Source organism: Temnothorax nylanderi, unplaced genomic scaffold, assembly GCF_030848795.1.
Source record: "Temnothorax nylanderi isolate EJ_2023f unplaced genomic scaffold, tnyl_v1.0 TNYL_tig0435_pilon, whole genome shotgun sequence".
Lineage (NCBI taxonomy): Eukaryota > Metazoa > Arthropoda > Insecta > Hymenoptera > Formicidae > Temnothorax > Temnothorax nylanderi.
In genome coordinates this window covers 126645-145460 of record NW_027249497.1, presented here as the reverse complement: position 1 = coordinate 145460, position 18816 = coordinate 126645, and the positions used below count along the sequence as shown (strand labels likewise).

Below are 18816 nucleotides of genomic sequence, written 5' to 3'. Positions count from 1 at the left end.
GGAATAACGAGTTTGTGACAACGCTTGTAACTAATTGCGTGGCGTTCATGTTCGATGAAATTCGATACAAGCTCAACGGCGTGGAGATTGATCGCAGCAGAAACGCTGGAATAACCAGTACTCTCAAGAACTATGTATCGATAACGTACGACAAGGCGGAGATGTTGCGGAATGCTGGATAGGACATTTCATCTACCCGCTCGGAAGGATATTTCAATTTTTGCGTTCCGCTCTACACATTGTTAGGCTTTTGCGAGGATTACAAACGCGTGATTGTTAACGCTCGTCACGAATTAATTTTGATACAAGCGCGTAACGACAACAATTGCATTATAGGAAATCCGACGACTGAGGCGGAAATCGAATTGTTCAAAGTACAATGGCGAATGCCTCACGTTACGTTAAACGAGGTCAATAAACTGTCCATGTTACGGGCCTTGGGAAGCGGGCGATATCTTAGTGTCAGTTTTCGTTCGTGGGATCTATACGAGTACCCCCTGCTGCAGAGCACGACCAAGCATTCGTGGGCCGTCAAGACTGCGACTCAGTTAGAGAAACCGCGATACGTTATCTTCGCGCTGCAGACCGGTCGCAAAAATATCATGGCTCAAAATATTGGCTATTTCAATCACTGTAACTTGACCAATATCAAGCTTTATCTAAACTCTGAATTTTATCCATACGATGACTTAAATCTAGATTTTGAAAAAAATCGATACGCCCTTCTTTATGATATGTATGCGCGTTTTCGTAAAGCTTATTACGGATACGATCGCTACGATACGTTTCTCAATTTGACTACATTCCTGACGCTTGGACCTTTCGTCATCATCGATTGCTCCCGACAAAACGAGTCCGTCAAGAGCGCCACCGTGGATGTGCGAATAGAATTTGACTGTAAAAAGAACGTGCCTGCAAATACTACCGCCTATTGTCTTATCTTGCATGACTGCGTAATCGAATACTGTCCGTTGTCAAACGTAGTGCGCAAACTCACGTAAATTGTAATGTCCGTAAAAATTTCGATATAAGAGAGACAGATGTATTGCGATGTGATACAGTACGGATCGTTCCTTCGTTGCATCATGATCGCGCCAACGTTAGTCGATCTGCAAGGATTCATCGTCGGGATGAAATTTGTCGTAAAGGAGGTAGCGGTGCTGAGAAACGGGGCCGTTCTGGCGCATCACATCTTTACATGCCCCGTGCCGTGGAGTCTCCTTACAAAATTCGACAAGTCATGTGCTTCCTGGTTGATTCGCAATCACCATGGATTACGATGGGAAGACGGAAACGTGCCGTACAGCATGGTGAAACGTTTAATTACATCGGCCGTGCTCGGTGAGCAAGAGGACGACGACGACGACGACGACGAGATGCCGACTCTCGTGTACGTCAAGGGATGCCAAAAACGAGAATGGCTGGTGGATCTGCTCGAGAATTATGCGAGAAAAAACTTAACCATCGAGACTTTGGATGCGGATTACGAAGATGTTGAATCTTTAAATAATCTAGATGTTACCAATACTGTGCGATGTGGAAAACATGTTAAGAATTGCGCATTGCAAAATGTATTGAAAATATTTAACTGGTGGTCGCGACGCCAGAGAAAGATGTAATTTTTTTAAATAAAAAAAATATAAATTTTACAATGTTTAATTTCCTTTCCCCTTTAGTCGATAGTATAAAAATTAAAGAATAAGTAGGTATACGTGACGAATTCTAACTCGAGAGCTTCGAGGGGGATGGGGTTATCAGTTTTAGACGAACATGTCTGAACATGTTTCGCGGTTGATGTCATGCGGAGGGGGGATGGGGGAATATACGTCTTAACCCTTAGTCTGTAAACGTTTTTTTGGCACCTTTAGTCTGTAAACCTGGGTCGTTTTCGTCCTGACGTTTGTTTAAAGTGTTAAAGTGTTACAAAAAATCTGAAAAAATTCATGGAGGTAATTCAAACCTTCAATTTGAAGTAGGGGAGACCGGGGCTAAACCGCCAGTTTTTTTTCGGTGCCGATTTTTAACAAAAAAATAAATAATTTTAGTTAAATGGGGTATATCACTGTAAAGAGTGAACCTTTAGCTACAAAATTTATATAGGAAATTTTTATCTATGTTGCTTTGTTTAACCGGTATAGAGCAAAAACGACAACGGTGGAAAAATTGAAATCTCAAAAATGCCGGGGTTGAACCGCCACCCCCCGGGGCTAAACCGCCACACTCCATTTTCAATATATATACGTACATCTAATCCTGAAAAATGATAGGATACATTTTAATAATTGTTTTTTAAGAGAAAAATATAAAAATTTATTTAAAATTTTTATGCAAAACATTATTAAAAAATAATTGTTTTACCTATTCCATAAAACAATTTAGGCACGTGAATACAGAGGTTAACCAAATCGTAAACTCCCCAACGGCACGTCACATTGTCAACGCGGGCAACCACGGGAAATACGCGTGACGGCGTTCCGGTGCCATAGGATCAGTGCGGACCCTCGAGCAACCTAACCAAGCCGCGTTTCTCGCGGGGGAGCGATAAATAGCGACAGGGGGGTTAGAAAAGCTCGCGGTGGAGCGCGACAATTTTACCGACTCGACGGCGTCCTCGCGCCGATTCCTCGACGCGCCGACGACGACGACGACGACGGCCACGACCACCACGACGACGGCCACGACCACCACGACCACCACGACGACGATGACGACGACGACGATGACCACCACCGACACCACCACCACTACAACGGCGGCGACAATGACGCCGAGACTATGCGGCGAACGCTGGACGATGCGGTCGCACGCGCAGACTGTCACTGACACAACGACGATTTACCGCGGCCGGGAGTCGGGACGATCTACCGCGCGCGCGGCATGTCAACTCTCGCGCGGAAATCGCGGGATCTCAGAGCCGTGCCGTGCCTCGCCGTACCTCGCCGACGTGCCGTGAGCGTGAGCGATCTCGAAAACAACGGTCCGCCATCTTTTCGGTCTGCCAAAACACCCGTTTTGCGACGATACGTGCGTACCATTTCCCTCCTACACAAACTGACGCACGTGCAAGGGAAGACAGAATCACGCTCGAGGGAAACCTAACCTGAAATCGCCGTGAGCTGAAGTCGTGTGCCCGGCGCGCCACAGTGACGAGACTGGCGGACCAGCCCCGGGTGCTTACTGGCGGATAAGCCCCAAACATAAGTTTCAAGTTTGATCGCCCACGAAATATTAGACATCAACGATAATGAAAAAACTACACTGGATTCGTGTTCAGCATGCATAACTCTTTATAATCACGTACCTCGAGATTTGGAGAGCAAATATTATTGTAGATATTACAATATTTCCACGCGCAGAAAATTTCACTTTCACCTTCCGAAAACACGTTTGCCCTCGTAAAAATCATAACACGGCAGGTAACCTGCCGAAACTCCGTTGGTCACATGGGTACCATAAGCAGCGTTTACAATGTTAATAGCGAGTTCGCACAATATACAGGTTCCGAGATATTTGATTTGGCGGTTCAACCCCGTTGGCGGTTTAGCCCCGGTCTCCCCTATCAATCATAAAATTATAAACAATTTAATTTTTTCACATAATTTGTATTAAAAAAATGGAGCAACTAGGGGTAAAATTATTTGTTTACTCAAAAAATCATAACTTTAAGACAAATAAAGATATCGAAATGAATCAAAACGGAAATTGAAGGGGAAAAACGTACCTTTCATAAAAAAAATATTGCATGCAATTATTTTGAAATAAAGTGCTTAAGTTTTGAACCTGAAAATTGCCAATAAATTAGCCCCAAATTTCGTAGTAAAAACAGTAATAAATATATAATAATTCAAAAATTAGTAATAAAATCAATAAGAAGTCAATAGTTAAGGGTCACAACATTCTTTTATTATCAAAAAATAAAAAATTACATTTCTTGAAATCCTAATTCGTGGAATGGGCCACTTTCCACGCACGTGTGATATAAAAATATTTTTGTAATTTTTTTAATCAATAAGAAGTCAATAGTTAAGGGTCACAACATTCTTTTATTACCAAAAAATAAAAAATTACATTTCTTGAAATCCTCATCCGCGGAATGGGCCACTTTCCACGCACGTGTGATATAAAAATATTTTTGTAATTTTTTTTTCGCGGTCAGAAGTTTTTGTGACACTTTTACGGACACAATGAATACTTTAAAACGGAAAAACGAAAAAAAATTATTTACGGTTTTGACTAACGTTGACTGTAAAGGTGGGTCGTTTTCGTCCGGAGAAGAATTTAAGTGTCTGCTGCGACGGCCGGAGGGAGGATGGCACGGTGAAAGTCGGTAAGCGGGTCCTCGGGGAGCATAATTTTTTTTACGGAGGCATAGTAGCGCCCTCTTTTCCCGTGTTCAAAAGTTACAACTACATTTGATTTTCGCCCGGACGAAAACGACCCAGGTTTACAGATTAAGGGTTAATACAGAAAAAAATCCTACCTTAGTCCCCTCTCCTAAATTTCAGAGCTCTGATTGCGCGTTCCAGAAACATTAATTTCCCCCTCCTTCATCATAGTTTTGGAAGTTGCTGCGTATACTCGATTAATTTTATACGATTAGTCTCGTATCGGCTGCTTGTGTCAACGGTCCGCTTCTCATAACCGAGAGAAAGAATGTATTCCGTTGAAGGAAGCAATGGCGGCAGTAGACGTATGAATTATTACGTACCGATTCCCGATGTTGAAACTCCAACGTGTGAAAACAAGTAAGTTTTGTTTAATTTATAGTTATATATTTTTATATCTTTTTGCAAATTGTATTATTTTGAAAGTAATCTCATTATTTTTTTCTACAGCATCTCGTTGGAGCGTCGCGCGGTTCGTATACTAGGCAGACGATACGCATTGACATCAACAGCTTATAAATATTTGGATATTGGAATCAGCGTGGGACCTGTGTCCTTTGTGGAACTACTTCTCGGTGATAACCGAGGAAATCAGATGGTGTTGGCTCATACGACGTGGACAGCGCTAATTGAAAGACGTGCGGATATCAAACGACTCCTGCAGTCAACCGCACCTTCATCAATGTTGATTCGAGATCTGCGTATAGAACTCGTAAAAATACGTGATGCGAATGTTGTAAAACTTACATTATATAATAATTGCATGTATATGAAATCATCGACCGTATTCTTCTTGTTCGAACTAGAACATTGCGTCGAAAATGTGTATTTTCAACTATGCCAAAATGTTCATGGCGTAAGTGAAAAATTTAAACAATTTGTAATCATTTTACGCCAAAATTGTATAACCGATAAATGTGATGCAGCAAGAATCTTGCGCGACGTTTTTGATAAAAATTCGATTATTGATTGCGAATTATTAGCTTATGCTTTAGACAATATTGTATACGATGCGACACATGAGAAATAAATTAATGTTTATATGATAAAAAGTTTATTATCTTTCATTTCTCCCAATTATTTATTATAAAGGAAAGAAACGCGAAGTGGAATAAGAGAGAGAACGCGAACGAAGAGATGCGAACGAGAGAGAACGCGCGCGAGGGAGAGAGAGAACGCGAACGAGAAGACGGTCCTTTTCGAAAGGAAGAGAAAGAAAAGAAGGGAAAGAAAGAAATAACCCGCGACGTCATAACCGATCGATGCTACAAAACGTGACCCAGTAAACCTGTGACCCACATATGTTCACCAAAAAACCGATAAATTGTCCTAAACAACGTGCGTAAAGAGGACATCGCGATGGTTAACTCTAGACATGCACAGCGGGGGTCTCCGAGAGACTCCCAGGCCAACTTTCTTTTTCGGCGTTTCATTGTTTCTCTTTTTATTACCCCATATATCTCGGAGTTTTTTTTAACGTACATCTAGGGTTAAGTCGCCTAAAATTTTTGGTCGAGTATCTACGTCGACCATCGATGCTCGCATCTGCAGTGCGAGATGATATTCGTTTTATAAATTCTGTCATCGACGTTCGTCAATACCCTAATGCCCCCCCCCCCCTCCCCGCGCTTGATAACCTACTTTTCTTCCTACAAAGAAAAAATGAAAAGGACCGCGGCGTCACGCTAGTTGAGGGTCATAAATTATAGCCGCCTGTCATAGGCGCTCGCTCGCATCTGAAGTGTGAAATGATATCTGTTTATAAATACTATCGGCCGAACATCGACATTTGTTTATAGAACATGTCCCGACGCGCTCGCCGAAACCCTACCCCCCCTTCCCTAGGACCCCTCGCCCTCGAGTCCCCCCCCCCCGCTCCCCCCTCGGAGCGCACGCCGAAACCTTGATACTCCCTTCCCTAGGACCCCCTCGCCCTCGAGTCCCCCCCGCCCCGCTCCCCCCTCGGAGCACCTGATATAGAAGTCTCAATATTACCCTACTACCGAGCATTATTTAAAGAATTGTCCGAGTAAAGGTTGTTGCAATCGCTGTCGTCGAGCACACCATTCTCTCCTTCACAGCGATAGTGAAGAGAGTGGTGCCAAAGGCGAGCCTTCCGCGATGGACTCGCCGTCCTCCTCGCCGTCAATCGTGTCAGTCGCCGTTGCCTCCGAGCCACAAGCCGCACCCTCATCGTCCGTTCAAACCGTGCATGCTACTCGAGATTTTGTAAAACCGCCGCCTCACGTGCTTCTCCCCACAGCATGGGTTAGCCTAACTACAATAGAAGGCCGCACCTTTAAATTACGTGCTCTATTAGACCAGGGCTCGACATACAGTTTCATTTCGGAATCGCTTTGCCAGACTATGCGAACCAGGTGTCATCGCGCCGGGTTAAAAATACACTGTTTCGGAGAGAAATTTAGTGGAGTCGCGCGGTCTCAAGTTGATCTCACGCTCGCGCCCTGCGACGGGCAGGGCCCGGTATTCCCTTTTTCGGGCTACGTATATCAAAAGATTACGGCTTATGCCGCCTCTCAAATTCAGCCGGCCGCAACGTGGCCGCATCTACGCGATTTACCGTTAGCGGACCCTAATCCTTCCAGTAATCACCCGATTCACGTACTCATCGGCGCAGATTTATACGGGTCGCTGCTACTAAACGACCTCCGGCAAGGTCCCGTTGGCATCCCGACGGGCCAGCTCACCGTTTTTGGATGGATACTCTCCGGTCCTGCCGACACTGCTCGCCCAGCCGGGGAATCTACTCCCGTCCTGCATTGCGTCTCCTGTGAGGATACGAATTCATTAAATCAGAGTTTTTGGGAAGATGAAGGTATCCCCACCCGAACTCCTCTCACCGAATAGGAGGAACGTTGCAAACGCCACTTTGCTACCACGCATTCTCGCGCTACGTCGTGCGTTTGTCGTTTAAAAACGGCCTCCCTCACATGGGCGACACTTTTCGCAAGGCATTGTTCTTGTATTCCAAAATGGAACGCAGACTCTCGCAGAAACCCGCGATCGCCACTCAGTATCACGATTTCCTAAAAGAATATGAATCCATGGGGCACATAGAGGCGGTACGCGCAGACAAGCGCCTTCAATACTCCGCGGTGTACATCCCGCATCATTTTGTTTTACGCGAGTCTAGTACGACTACAAAGTTACGCGTCGTGTTTAACGCGTCTAACAAATCAAGCGATAAAACTGCGCTCAATGATTTTTTAATGGCTGGCCCTAAGCTCCAACAAGACATCGCTGCGATAATCATGCACTGGCGACTATTCCTTTACGTGTATATGGCGGACATCGCGAAAATGTTTCGGCAAATCTTAGTGCATCGGGATCCAACGAATTCATTGGCGCCCTCCCAAAAGTCTGTTGATTCTCCTCTATCGCTTACTCACCGTGACCTACGGTCAAAAGTCATCGCCGTTTCTCGCATTGCGCTCCCTTCTTCAATTAGCTCGCGACGAATGTAAAGACTTTCCTGACGCTGTCTCCATTATCGAAGAGTCGACTTACGTTGATGTTCTTTTCGGAGCGGACGACCTCCAGTTTCTGCTGGAAAAACGCAAACAACTCGTTGGCATGATGAATCGGTGAGGTTTCCCCCTCCGAAAATGGGCCGCGAATTCGGCTGAACTTCTGACGGATATCCCGGAGGATCAACGTGAATCCTCGGACCACCCGATCAACCGGGATGACACGCTTAAGGTCCTCGGCCTGTCTTGGTCGCCCCATGATGACTTGTTTCGTTTTGTAATTTCGCCATACGCCGTGACAGTTCATACCAAGCGCTCCGTGTTATCATTTATTGCAAAGCTGTATGACCCTCTCGGTTGGGCGTCCCCAATAGTTATCGCTGCCAAAATCTTGATGCAGGAGCTCTGGCTCCATAAAATCAATTGGGATTCCCCCATCCCCGATGATCTTCTGAATCGTTGGATCAATTACTGTTCTGATTTGCCTAATATTAGTGAAATACGCATCCCCCGATGGACAGGGATGCGGCAAGATAAAATTGACGTTGAATTGCATGGATTCGCTGACGCTTCCATTAGAGCTTACGCTGCGGTAGTTTACCTCCGAATCTCACATTCTCCAACAAACATTCAAGTAAACCTCCTCGCGGCCAAAACAAAGGTCGCGCCGTTAAAAACGGTAAGCGTTCCACGACTGGAGCTTAACGCTGTCGTTCTATTAAAGCCGGCTGCTGGAGTGGGTAAGAGACTCCATGCGCTTGATGCGAGCGCTCTTGTTCGGATGGACCGACTCCCAAATCGCGTTAGCTTGGATTCAACAGCATCCATCTCGATGGAATTCGTATGTCGCTAACCGCGTCTCCGAAGTGCAGACGTGCCTTCCGTCGGTGCGCTGGCAACATGTTCGCTCTCAAGACAATCTTGCCGATTGTGCTTCTCGCGGCTCCACTGCCTCTGATCTCGCCCACCATGACTTATGGTGGTCCGGGCCTCCGTGGCTTATCAAATCCCCGGCCTCGTGGTCAACACTCCCTACTCCTACCAAACAGGACATTTTGAAAACGGTGTCTGCCGAAGCGCGTAAGGCTACAGTCGGATCACGCCGATCCAACTCCGGAGTGGGATCTGCCCACCTCTTGCTCGAGCTGGATCCGGCTTCTTCGCATTACCGCATACATCCGACGCTTTGTCCAAAACTTAAGAAATAAAGTCGCCTCTTCGGTGATTGTAAAGTCGCCTTTTACCGCCTAAGAGATCCAAGAGGCCTCAGTCTTTTGGCTTCGGTCGGTACAAGCGACTTACTTTTCTGAGGATTGGAAAGCTCTGAATGCTCATTCCGCCGTATCGCGAGCAAGTCCATTACGCTCACTCCATCCTTTTATTGGAAAAGATCAATTAATCCGGCTGGGCGGGCGGCTCGAAAACTCTGCTCTGAGTTACAATGAGCGACACCCAGTCATACTCCCTAAACATCATATGTCGGAACTCTTGATTGATCAAGCACACCGATGCTCCCTCCATGGAGGGACTCAACTCACGCTCCGATTTCTACGTCAAAAATACTGGATAATTTCCGCGCGAAGTCTGATCAAATCTCATATCCATAGATGTGTTACATGCCTTCGATATTCCGCGAAAACTCCGACGCAACTAATGGGTGATCTCCCGAACCCCCGAGTCAATCCCTCTCCTCCTTTCTCCCACACGGGCATCGATTACGCCGGACCGATGAGTATTACCCCCTTTGTCGGCCGTGGTCAAAAGGGGAGCAAACACTACGTCGCGGTGTTCGTTTGCCTCGCCACTAAGGCGATCCACCTCGAATGTGTCGAGGATTATTCCACTGATGGTTTTCTTGCGGCATTTCAACGTTTTGTCAGCCGGCGCGGATTACCATCGGATATGTACAGTGATAATGGCACGAATATTCGGGGTGCGGATCGCGAGCTCCGACGCAGCTTTCGCGCTCTTACTAATGACCCCTTCCTCAGAGACACCCTCGCTAACGACGGTGTAAAGTGGCATTTTGTACCACCGGCTGCACCACATTTCGGGGGGCTTTGGGAGTCTGGCGTTAAAAGCCTTAAGCACCATCTCAAGCGGGTGGTCGATGCTCGTAACCTCTGTCTCGCCTGGAATTCGTGACTCTTATGTAAAATAGAAGCTTGCTTAAACTCGCGACCGATCTCTCCACTCAACGACGATCCGTCTGACGTTACCGCGTTGACGCCTGGTCATTTTCTTATCGGTCGACAGCTTACTTGCGTGCCAGAAGAGTCAGTACTCGAAATCAATGCGAATCGTTTATCGCGATGGCAACACGTGCAATTCATGCTCGAACAGATTTGGCGTTGTTGGTCGTCGGACTACTTACACTCGCTACAACAGCGTCCCAAATGGACCGAATCTCACGACAATCTCAAAGTTCACGAGTTAGTTTTGCTCAAGAATAACCTACTCCCCCCTTCAAAGTGGGAACTCGCTCGTATTCCGCAAGTCCATCCCGGACCTGACGGTCGTGTACGCGTCGTCACAATACGCACCGCCAATTCCGAGCTTAAACGACCAATAACTCAGATCTGTCGGTTGACTGCGTCTATCTCTCCGCCCGAACCAGTAGAAGCCCATTAAAATTGACCTATTGTTTGAATATTATTATGTTAAGAACATTGTATGATCATTCCTTGAATGCTGTAAGTTAAGTGTATTAGCGAATAAGAGCATAAATGTATATAGTGTATATAAGATATGTATATAATAAGGTTGCCGCACTCGCCCTCGTGCTCTCTTACGCGACCTCGTCAGCTACTTATCCTGACTTTCCCCCCTTTTTTTCTTCGCATTCCGCCGAATACGAGGCGGGCGGCATGTTGCGAATTGAAGATTCGACGTGAAAGCACGGATCGTTCGCGAACGCTCGAAAAGCACCGAGACGCGTATATTTACGTTCCCTCCCTTTTTTTTCTTTTCTCGAGCAAACGGCTCGCAGGTGCGGAGCGCGTGATCCGCCGCGTGATCGCAAGTGTCTCGCCCAATAGAATGGTCGCTAGACAATTTGGAGCCAATAAGACGATTTATCGTCACGACATTTCTAGTGGCATAACACGGAGCACCGGCCGCGATCGTTTGCTCGCTCCTGCCGGGATCTCATGCAGTGAACCCTCGAAACTTATACACGACGCTCGGTCGGATAATCGAGAGATCTGCGAAATAAAACGGAGTCGTATTGTAGCGAGTGCGCCATTCACTGTAAATAGCTTGAAATAAAAGGCGTGATAAGAACAAGTGATTCATTGTGCCTCCCCCTGCGTAGCGCGAGAATTAACGCCTGGCGATCCACTAACAATAATACTATACAGAGTGTTCGATTAATGTAATAAAAAAATCGCATATTCCATATAAAAAACTGAGTCAAAAAGTTCTTTACACAGTTTTTGGAAACCTTTAATAGGTCAGTAGCTAGGTAAGTTTATCCTGCAAAAGGTTGAGTGACAAAAAATATAAAATGTTTCTATTAACAGTATAAATTAAGCCTATTGTTGATATGTCATTAATAAACAGTATTTCATTAATAAACAATAATTATAATAAAATATGCTCAAACGGAGTCTTTTGTGAAATATAAAATATGAGATTATATAACATATATGACATGATTTCACCACGTGTAAAAATCAATTTTTAAAACATTATTTTTAAGTTTATTCGAATTGATTGTTCGTACAGATTTTGTGTTCTGACATATGCACTCTACTTATAAGTTGAAAGTGCAAGGAGTAAATATTTGACATGTTCGGAACATCGCGATTGTCAGTTACTGTCGCCAAAAAAGTTAAAAATTTGCCAACTCTCTTTTGACAACCGCAATTGACAAGCGCAACCGAAAATAACATTTTTCAACTAGCAGTTGCCATTGTTTGCGACGTATTGTAGAATGACCCTTAGATAAAGCATTTGTATATTTTTACAGGTGGCAGATAGTAAAGATAGAAATTAATAATTACGCAGATCTTTAGAGACGTAGATGTCTATTATAAATGCAAATAAATATCTATAACTTATACGTCACATAAATGCGTATAGTAAACTGTTGTGAGCATATATCCAGTACATCAAAAAACGCCACTGAGCGGCTACCTGTGAGCGCTCAATGAGCGCTCAGTGACCGATTGACCGCGTTCAGCAGACACAACTGTTGAGTTCGTCTTATCAACACTCTGCGTTGATTGGTTGGTTCTAAAAGTAAGAGCCAATCACGTTCGACTGCTACTGAGCGGCTTGGTCTGCTGAACGCGCCCATTGTGCTTCTGGATGCACCCATTGTAGATCGGCCCTTACGCGAAGAAAAATTCCGTTTAAGTGCTGGTCTACAACCTTGTTTTAGAGGGTATTTAAGCTCTAAGCCGTAAGAAATTGACCAATCACAGTCGAGTATTTTCCTCATATTCCACTGTGATTGGTCAATTTCTTACGGCTGAGAGCTTAAATACTCTTTAAAGCAAGGTTGTAGATCAGCATTAACGCTCGCGTAAACGTAGTATGTGCAACGTTCCGTAACGTGCATATTCGCGCATTTTCTATAGTAAACGTTACGTATACTATAGATAAATGCGCGCATATGCGCGTTATATGCCCGTATCAGACTACGGATTGGGATTGAGATTGGATTGAAATTTGACCAATCAGAGCAAAGTTTACTAAACTTGAGATCAGTTTTCTCTGTTCTAATTGATTAAATTTCAATCCAATATCAATCCCAATCCGTAGTCTGATACCGGGCTTTACGGAACGCAGGGTAATGTCTGGATTGACCTTTAAGCAGGGCACACACACTTTTCGTAGAACGTAACAGTAAGGTTTTGACCAATCGCGTTGCTCAATTCCTACTTCTACGGTTACAGACGGCCGAATCGAGCAACGCGATTGGTCGAAACCTTACTGTTACGTTCTACAAAAAGTGTGTGTGCCCTGCTTTAACGGGATTATGTGTGAACGTGTGAAGACCTAGCGGCTTTTTCCGCTAAATATAACCAATAATAATCTTTTCTCTGTCTGGAGTGTCTACGGTAGAGTCCCTTTATAAGAATCTGGACAGACTGGTCCTTATTTTCATTGGACGTGCAACACCATGGCGGAACCAATCACGAGCGATAAAATAGCGAGCCTTAGGAGGCTCTCTCAGGGCGTATTATGGAACTTTTCGTTATGAGCAACTTGATGACAACAATTGCCTTCTTACGAACAAAAGGTATAATAGGTTGTTGGAAACCACAAAGCAACAGGACGGAAACAGTTTCTTAATCAATAAGTTGCCAAAAACCTGACAGCATTTTTAAGGAAACCGTTGCCGTTAAAAAAAATAAAAAAAATAGTTAAATTTCTATTCTAACATAGAGAAAGTAACTTCATGTATTGTGTATAAACTATCACACACACACACACACACACACACACACACACACACACACACACACACACACACACACGCACACGCACACGCACACGCACACGCACACGCACACGCACACGCACACGCACACGCACACGCACACGCACACGCACACGCACACGCACACGCACACGCACACGCACACGCACACGCACACGCACACGCACACGCACACGCACACGCACACGCACACGCACACGCACACGCACACGCACACGCACACGCACACGCACACGCACACGCACACGCACACGCACACGCACACGCACACGCACACGCACACGCACACGCACACGCACACGCACACGCACACGCACACGCACACGCACACGCACACGCACACGCACACGCACACGCACACGCACACGCACACGCACATATATATATATATATATATATATTTGCAAATTGCATCGCGAAATGAGAGACAAGTTGCTATACAAGTTTGCTGTACAAGTTATCGAGAATATCACAGTAGTAATGTATAATGATAAGTCGTACATAGTTAACTAATTTTATAATTTAAAAAATGTTTCAAAATAGCTTATCTTATATAATAAAAAAAAAAAATACGATATTATTCCACAATAGAAAAAGCAATATGTTATATTCATCAATGTTTCTTGTATGCTAAAAGGTATATGTGTTCAAATACATTTAAATCATCTATATCGTAACGGAAATCTATAATCTACTTATATTTTACGAGAAAGGATTAATTAAATTCTTATAAAGAATTACTTATTTATAAGAAAAATATTTATATATTTATTTATTTATGTTTAAACTTCTGTCATTAAGTTGCATCGAAATATGTCGAATAATACAAAACAGAAAACTAAATACATTGGCAGTAATGTCATGTATATTAACAAAAATAAATACTAAAAAAATGTTTAAATTTGTGATATCATAAACGTTACTTATAAGTATCACAAGACAAAAAAGAACAAAAATTGAACTTATTAATGACAGACCATAGACCATAGACTGTTGTAAAAAAATATTTTTGAAAACCTTAAGATAAAAAATGTTCCGAAATAGCTTATCTTATATAATAAAAAAAAGATACGATATCACACAATAGAAAAAGCAATATGTTATATTCACTTATAGACTTATAGTACCACCTACTATCGATTGTATGCTTTCTGTACTCAAGCTTAAGATATATTCGGCGCTTTCCATATCTAAGGAAGTCAACAGAGTAACTGGTACATCATTAGCGGACGGCTCGTCTAGTAAATCTATGGAATCTGTAGAGTGCGGCGGAGTTGGCACTAAATTGCATTGCGTATGTACAAGCTTATTGCGAACTTCGTCAATGGATCTACGTCGTTTGGGCGTATAAACCTTGACGCATTTTCCTACCGTGCTAGGAGCATCTGTGCTACTCCCGGAACAGCGCTCCAAGTTGTTTTCGACTTGTGGAAGGCAAGATTGCGACAGTGTAGAAGTTCAATTTTTCTTGTATGCTAAAAGGTATATGCGTTCAAATACATTTAAATCATCTATAACGTAACGGAAATCTATAATCTACTTATATTACGTGTATATTTGAAACTCACTAAAAAGACATGTTTATTAATCATCAAAATTTGATGAGTGCTCGCTGCTGTCATCGCTATCATTCAGATCTAAGTGTTCAATGCGTTGTTATTGTTTTCATTTTCTGGTTGATTTCTGTCATCCTCGTGGTTGCCAACATCTTCATTGTATAACGCATATGCAGCGGCCTTTAAGTTTTTTCGGTTTTCTTGTATACCTGGGTGCCTACCCCTGGCATTCCGGATTTGTTGTTTCGCTACTTTCAAGGATCCGACAACCGCTCTTTGGAATTCTTCCCTGGTTGGTTTGGGGTAGTACTGATTCGATGCTACGGCTTCTGTAAAATAATACATTATTTAGTATCGTAATCAATTAATATTGTAATGACAGCAGAGTAACAAATATTCTTACGGTAAATCGCTTGGCATAAAACTGTATTATAGAATGGGACTTTATTAGCATTTACTCCCCACCACGTTAATCGTTCGACCACTTGCGTCGTTATGGCCTCCTTCATGCATTGATGCACGCTATCTTTTAATGTTATGCAGTTCAAGAATTTGAAGTAGCGTACCTATATAAATACAAATTATTACATAATACGTGACTGGAATATACGTTAATAAGGCAATTTTTTAAATTAAACATGTACATTAAATATAAATTAATTCGATCAATACTTACAGTTTCATCGTAGGCTGCAGCGTTGTCTTTCGTAAACATTTGTATTGCTTCTATTGTCGAAAATAAAAGGACTTGCGGCTTCGTGGACATTGCATTGACGGCATTGGAATCGATTTTTCGCTCTATTGAATCCAATCGTTTATTTGTTAGTCTGAAATAATTGATTACAATTATTAATATTATAAAACAAAATTATATTAAGTGTGTAAAAATTTCGCGATGCAATATTCAACAGTAACACTCCAACCCATTTGTTGTTTTAATATTTCATATTTATCGAAATTTTAAATAGACTGATTTTTCCAAACAAATGTACATTTTTCCCAGAACACGCCAGAAATGAGAAATATAATAGATTAAGAGAAGATTCAAATTGAGAAATGTTTTTCACAAAAATAATTATATAACATATCAACATATATTTAAATAAAGTATAATTTGAAGCATGTATTTATTTGAAGCCAACAAATAAATGGTACAACAGTTTCACAGATGAGTTAACATTCAAATGACAAAACATTTCACCTTTCAGTCTGTCAATAAGTGCTTGATAATGTCTCAGGAAACTCCGGATCCCAAAAACCTTTAAAAAGATTATATTTAGTATATATAACATACAAAAGTGATAATAAAATAAAATTTTATACCTTCTGGCGTATTTGGTCGCTCATATTTGCGTCGATGTCGCGAGCATTGATTCTTCCGTTTTTGCAATTCTTCTTTTGACAATGACAAATTGTTATAATACTGAAAATCAAATCATATGAATTACTTTTTATAAGAAAAATATTTATATATATATTTATTTATTTATGTTTATATTTATATTTATTTATATTTATTTATATTTATTTATATTGTTTTTTTATTCATATCTCATATATCTATACTGTTAATATTGCATTACTTCTCTGCATTCCCAGCAATCCCAGCCCTTTAACTTTGCTCTGTCAGCTTTACGTCGCATGTTAAGGGGATGCTGGAGCCGCAGACGAACTCGATCAGCGTCGATAAAGAAGTGCTCACCGATTCTTACACATACATACAGAACGCAGGCGAACTCGATCAGCGTCGATAAAGAAGTGCTCACCGATTCTTACACATACCTACAGAGCGCCTGCTCTAGGGCTACCCGTTATACTGATCCGTATGTTTTTGGCTGAATTCGGGGAGACGCGTAATATGTGCATATGAAATTTTCAAAAACACTTTTCTCTTATACTAAAGCTCGCAGCTCATTTCTGCAAGCGCAGGATTCTTCTTTATTGTATTTCCGATACCGCTGCCAGGTTTTTGTATACGTACACAGTCTAAAACTTTTATGTGCAGCAAATGTTGTCATAAGTCGACCGCAGAATCGAAAATAAAACTGTAATTTTCTAATTTTTTTTCGTTTTTCATACGCAAATGGTGTCTGCGGTATTCGTTATCGTCCATACTTTAATTCTGGACAAAAAATTTTTAATTCGGTGAAATCAATCAAAAGATTAGTGTGTCTGAAAATTTCGCGGTAAAACAGAGCTGTCTCCAGCATCCCCTTAAGCTGCTCTGAAATGTCCTTTCTTTTTGACCATCTGTAAATAATGTTTTCATTAGATATATAAAAGCAACTTACACACACATACATTATCACAATTATTAAGTGATATTTACACATTAAACTTATTCAATAACATCTAAAATTATCCATTTTATTTATATTTGCAGGCAGATAAAAAGTTTCGTCTTTGATATCGGTCTTGTTATGCATTTTTATTGGTGAAAGATAACTTATGTTAACTTTATCTTTCAATGTATTAACATTTTCTATTTGCGTAAAAGTATGTTTAGGCGAAGGACATAATCCAAAATCTATATGTTTTGCAGTTTTTCTCTTGAGTTTTAACCACTGTGACTTTAGACGCTTTAGACGTAACACTTTGCGTAAAACTGACTTCTATCACATCTTCGGAAATTTCACTAGTGTTGTTCACTAGTGTCGTAGCACTATTTTCAGTTACAGTTGCATTTGCATCATTATTCTTGACTGGATAAAATGCAAGTCGAGATTGTTTCAATCTCTTCCTTAGATATGGTCTAGAGTCGAGTATTGATGGACTTGGTGGTTGATTATTTTCATCGGTATTTATGTGCAAAGATTGATATGCATCTGATGAACTAAATTCCGTATCGGAACCTAATTCCAATAATGGGCTACTATTGCTTTCTTGCACATTAGCGTTATTCAACTGTTGTGACGTCGCTTCATCCTTTGTTTTTGTGCAAGGTATATTAACTGCCATTTGGGATGGAAAACGGCTACGAAATCACATATACACATACAATAATAATTAATCGATGAATTAAAATATGTATACATGACATAAATAATACCGAAATTGGCTTATATTCCAGAGGGTCGATTGTGTATTTCAAAACTTAGTAAAAATTACAAAAGTGAGCGAATTCACCAGGTGTTAACCAAAGAAATTATAAATATTATAGTAAATTCACTCACTTTTGTAATATACGTAAAGTGTATGTTTAATATAAACGGGTTAAATCATGAAATCCTCAATATTTTTTATTGTACTATTTGGTAAAATATGTATTGGGCATATTTTATTAGTCGAGATATTTGCATTTTACTTTAAAGATTAAAGATTAAACAACAGTTTTAACATGCACCAGTGCGCACTAGTGCAGAATTGCAAATTGAGAAATATTTTCAAAATATATATAATCAACATATTTTAAAATAAAGTATAATTTAAAGCATATATTTATTTGAAGCCAATCAGAATATCGAAATGATTATGAATATTCAAAATATATCAGTTTGTTCGGTAAATTCTTTTCTTAAATTTATTATCGGTATAATCGGCCCAGTCAAATTTGCTCCGACCGATTATCTTTTGCGACGACCATACGTCGGCGCGAGCTTCGCGTCGAGCTGGCCGTTCGGCTCTGTCCGGCGCTCCTCGGGCCGGTTCGCGCCCTCGCTGGGCCCGGCTCGCTGCACTGCAGATTCGTCTCGCCACCTCGCCGGTTCGCACGTGTTAGCACGGGTTCGCCATATTATAAGTTGTGCGCATTGGTTTTGATTCTGTTCGGGACTCGATCTCGTGTGTGTGTTGCAATATTAAAACAGACAACTCAGAGAAACAGTGTAATTCATTTCTCGACCCGCCCGATTGCGAGATAACGCCGTAGATCATTCGCGGGAGCGCAGCCACGCGCTACATATTTTACATTTGGTCCTTTGAGCCGGATGATACACACA

At 42.0% G+C, this 18816-nt stretch overlaps 2 protein-coding genes and 1 pseudogene across 2 annotated transcripts; 1 reads left to right on the top strand and 2 right to left on the bottom strand.

The window, feature by feature from the left end:
• Positions 1–47: 47 nt before the first annotated feature.
• On the top strand, positions 48–5415 carry LOC139782714 (uncharacterized). Its single transcript, XM_071721750.1, has 4 exons — positions 48–117; positions 337–633; positions 757–878; positions 4768–5415. Exons 1-4 carry the CDS (start codon positions 48–50, stop codon positions 5413–5415), a joined length of 1137 nt encoding a protein of 378 aa, XP_071577851.1.
• Positions 5416–14239: 8824 nt separating this feature from the next.
• LOC139782713 (uncharacterized) lies at positions 14240–16074 on the bottom strand. Its single transcript, XM_071721748.1, has 5 exons — positions 16034–16074; positions 15555–15705; positions 15282–15444; positions 14891–15207; positions 14240–14797 (listed from the first exon to the last, which is right to left on the bottom strand). The coding sequence occupies exons 1-4, from the start codon at positions 16072–16074 to the stop codon at positions 14960–14962; spliced, it is 603 nt and encodes a 200-aa protein (XP_071577849.1). The 3' UTR covers positions 14240–14797; positions 14891–14959.
• A 16-nt stretch (positions 16075–16090) lies between these two features.
• Positions 16091–17836, bottom strand: LOC139782712 (uncharacterized; annotated as a pseudogene).
• Between the last annotated feature and the right edge of the window lie 980 nt (positions 17837–18816).

Excerpts from the sequence above, each read along its gene's own strand:
- LOC139782714 (XM_071721750.1), top strand. The coding sequence starts at position 48 with ATGTTCGATGAAATTCGATACAAGCTCAACGGCGTGGAGATTGATCGC. Across the intron at positions 634-756 it reads TATTGGCTATTTCAATCACT|CTTATTACGGATACGATCGC; the intron begins GTAACTTGACCA and ends GTTTTCGTAAAG. Across the intron at positions 879-4,767 it reads TCAAGAGCGCCACCGTGGAT|TTATATATTTTTATATCTTT; the intron begins GTGCGAATAGAA and ends TTTAATTTATAG.
- LOC139782713 (XM_071721748.1), bottom strand. The coding sequence starts at position 16,074 with ATGTTTTGTCATTTGAATGTTAACTCATCTGTGAAACTGTT. Across the intron at positions 15,706-16,033 it reads AACTCATCTGTGAAACTGTT|ACTAACAAATAAACGATTGG; the intron begins GTACCATTTATT and ends CAATTATTTCAG. Across the intron at positions 15,445-15,554 it reads CTGCAGCCTACGATGAAACT|GTACGCTACTTCAAATTCTT; the intron begins GTAAGTATTGAT and ends GTATTTATATAG.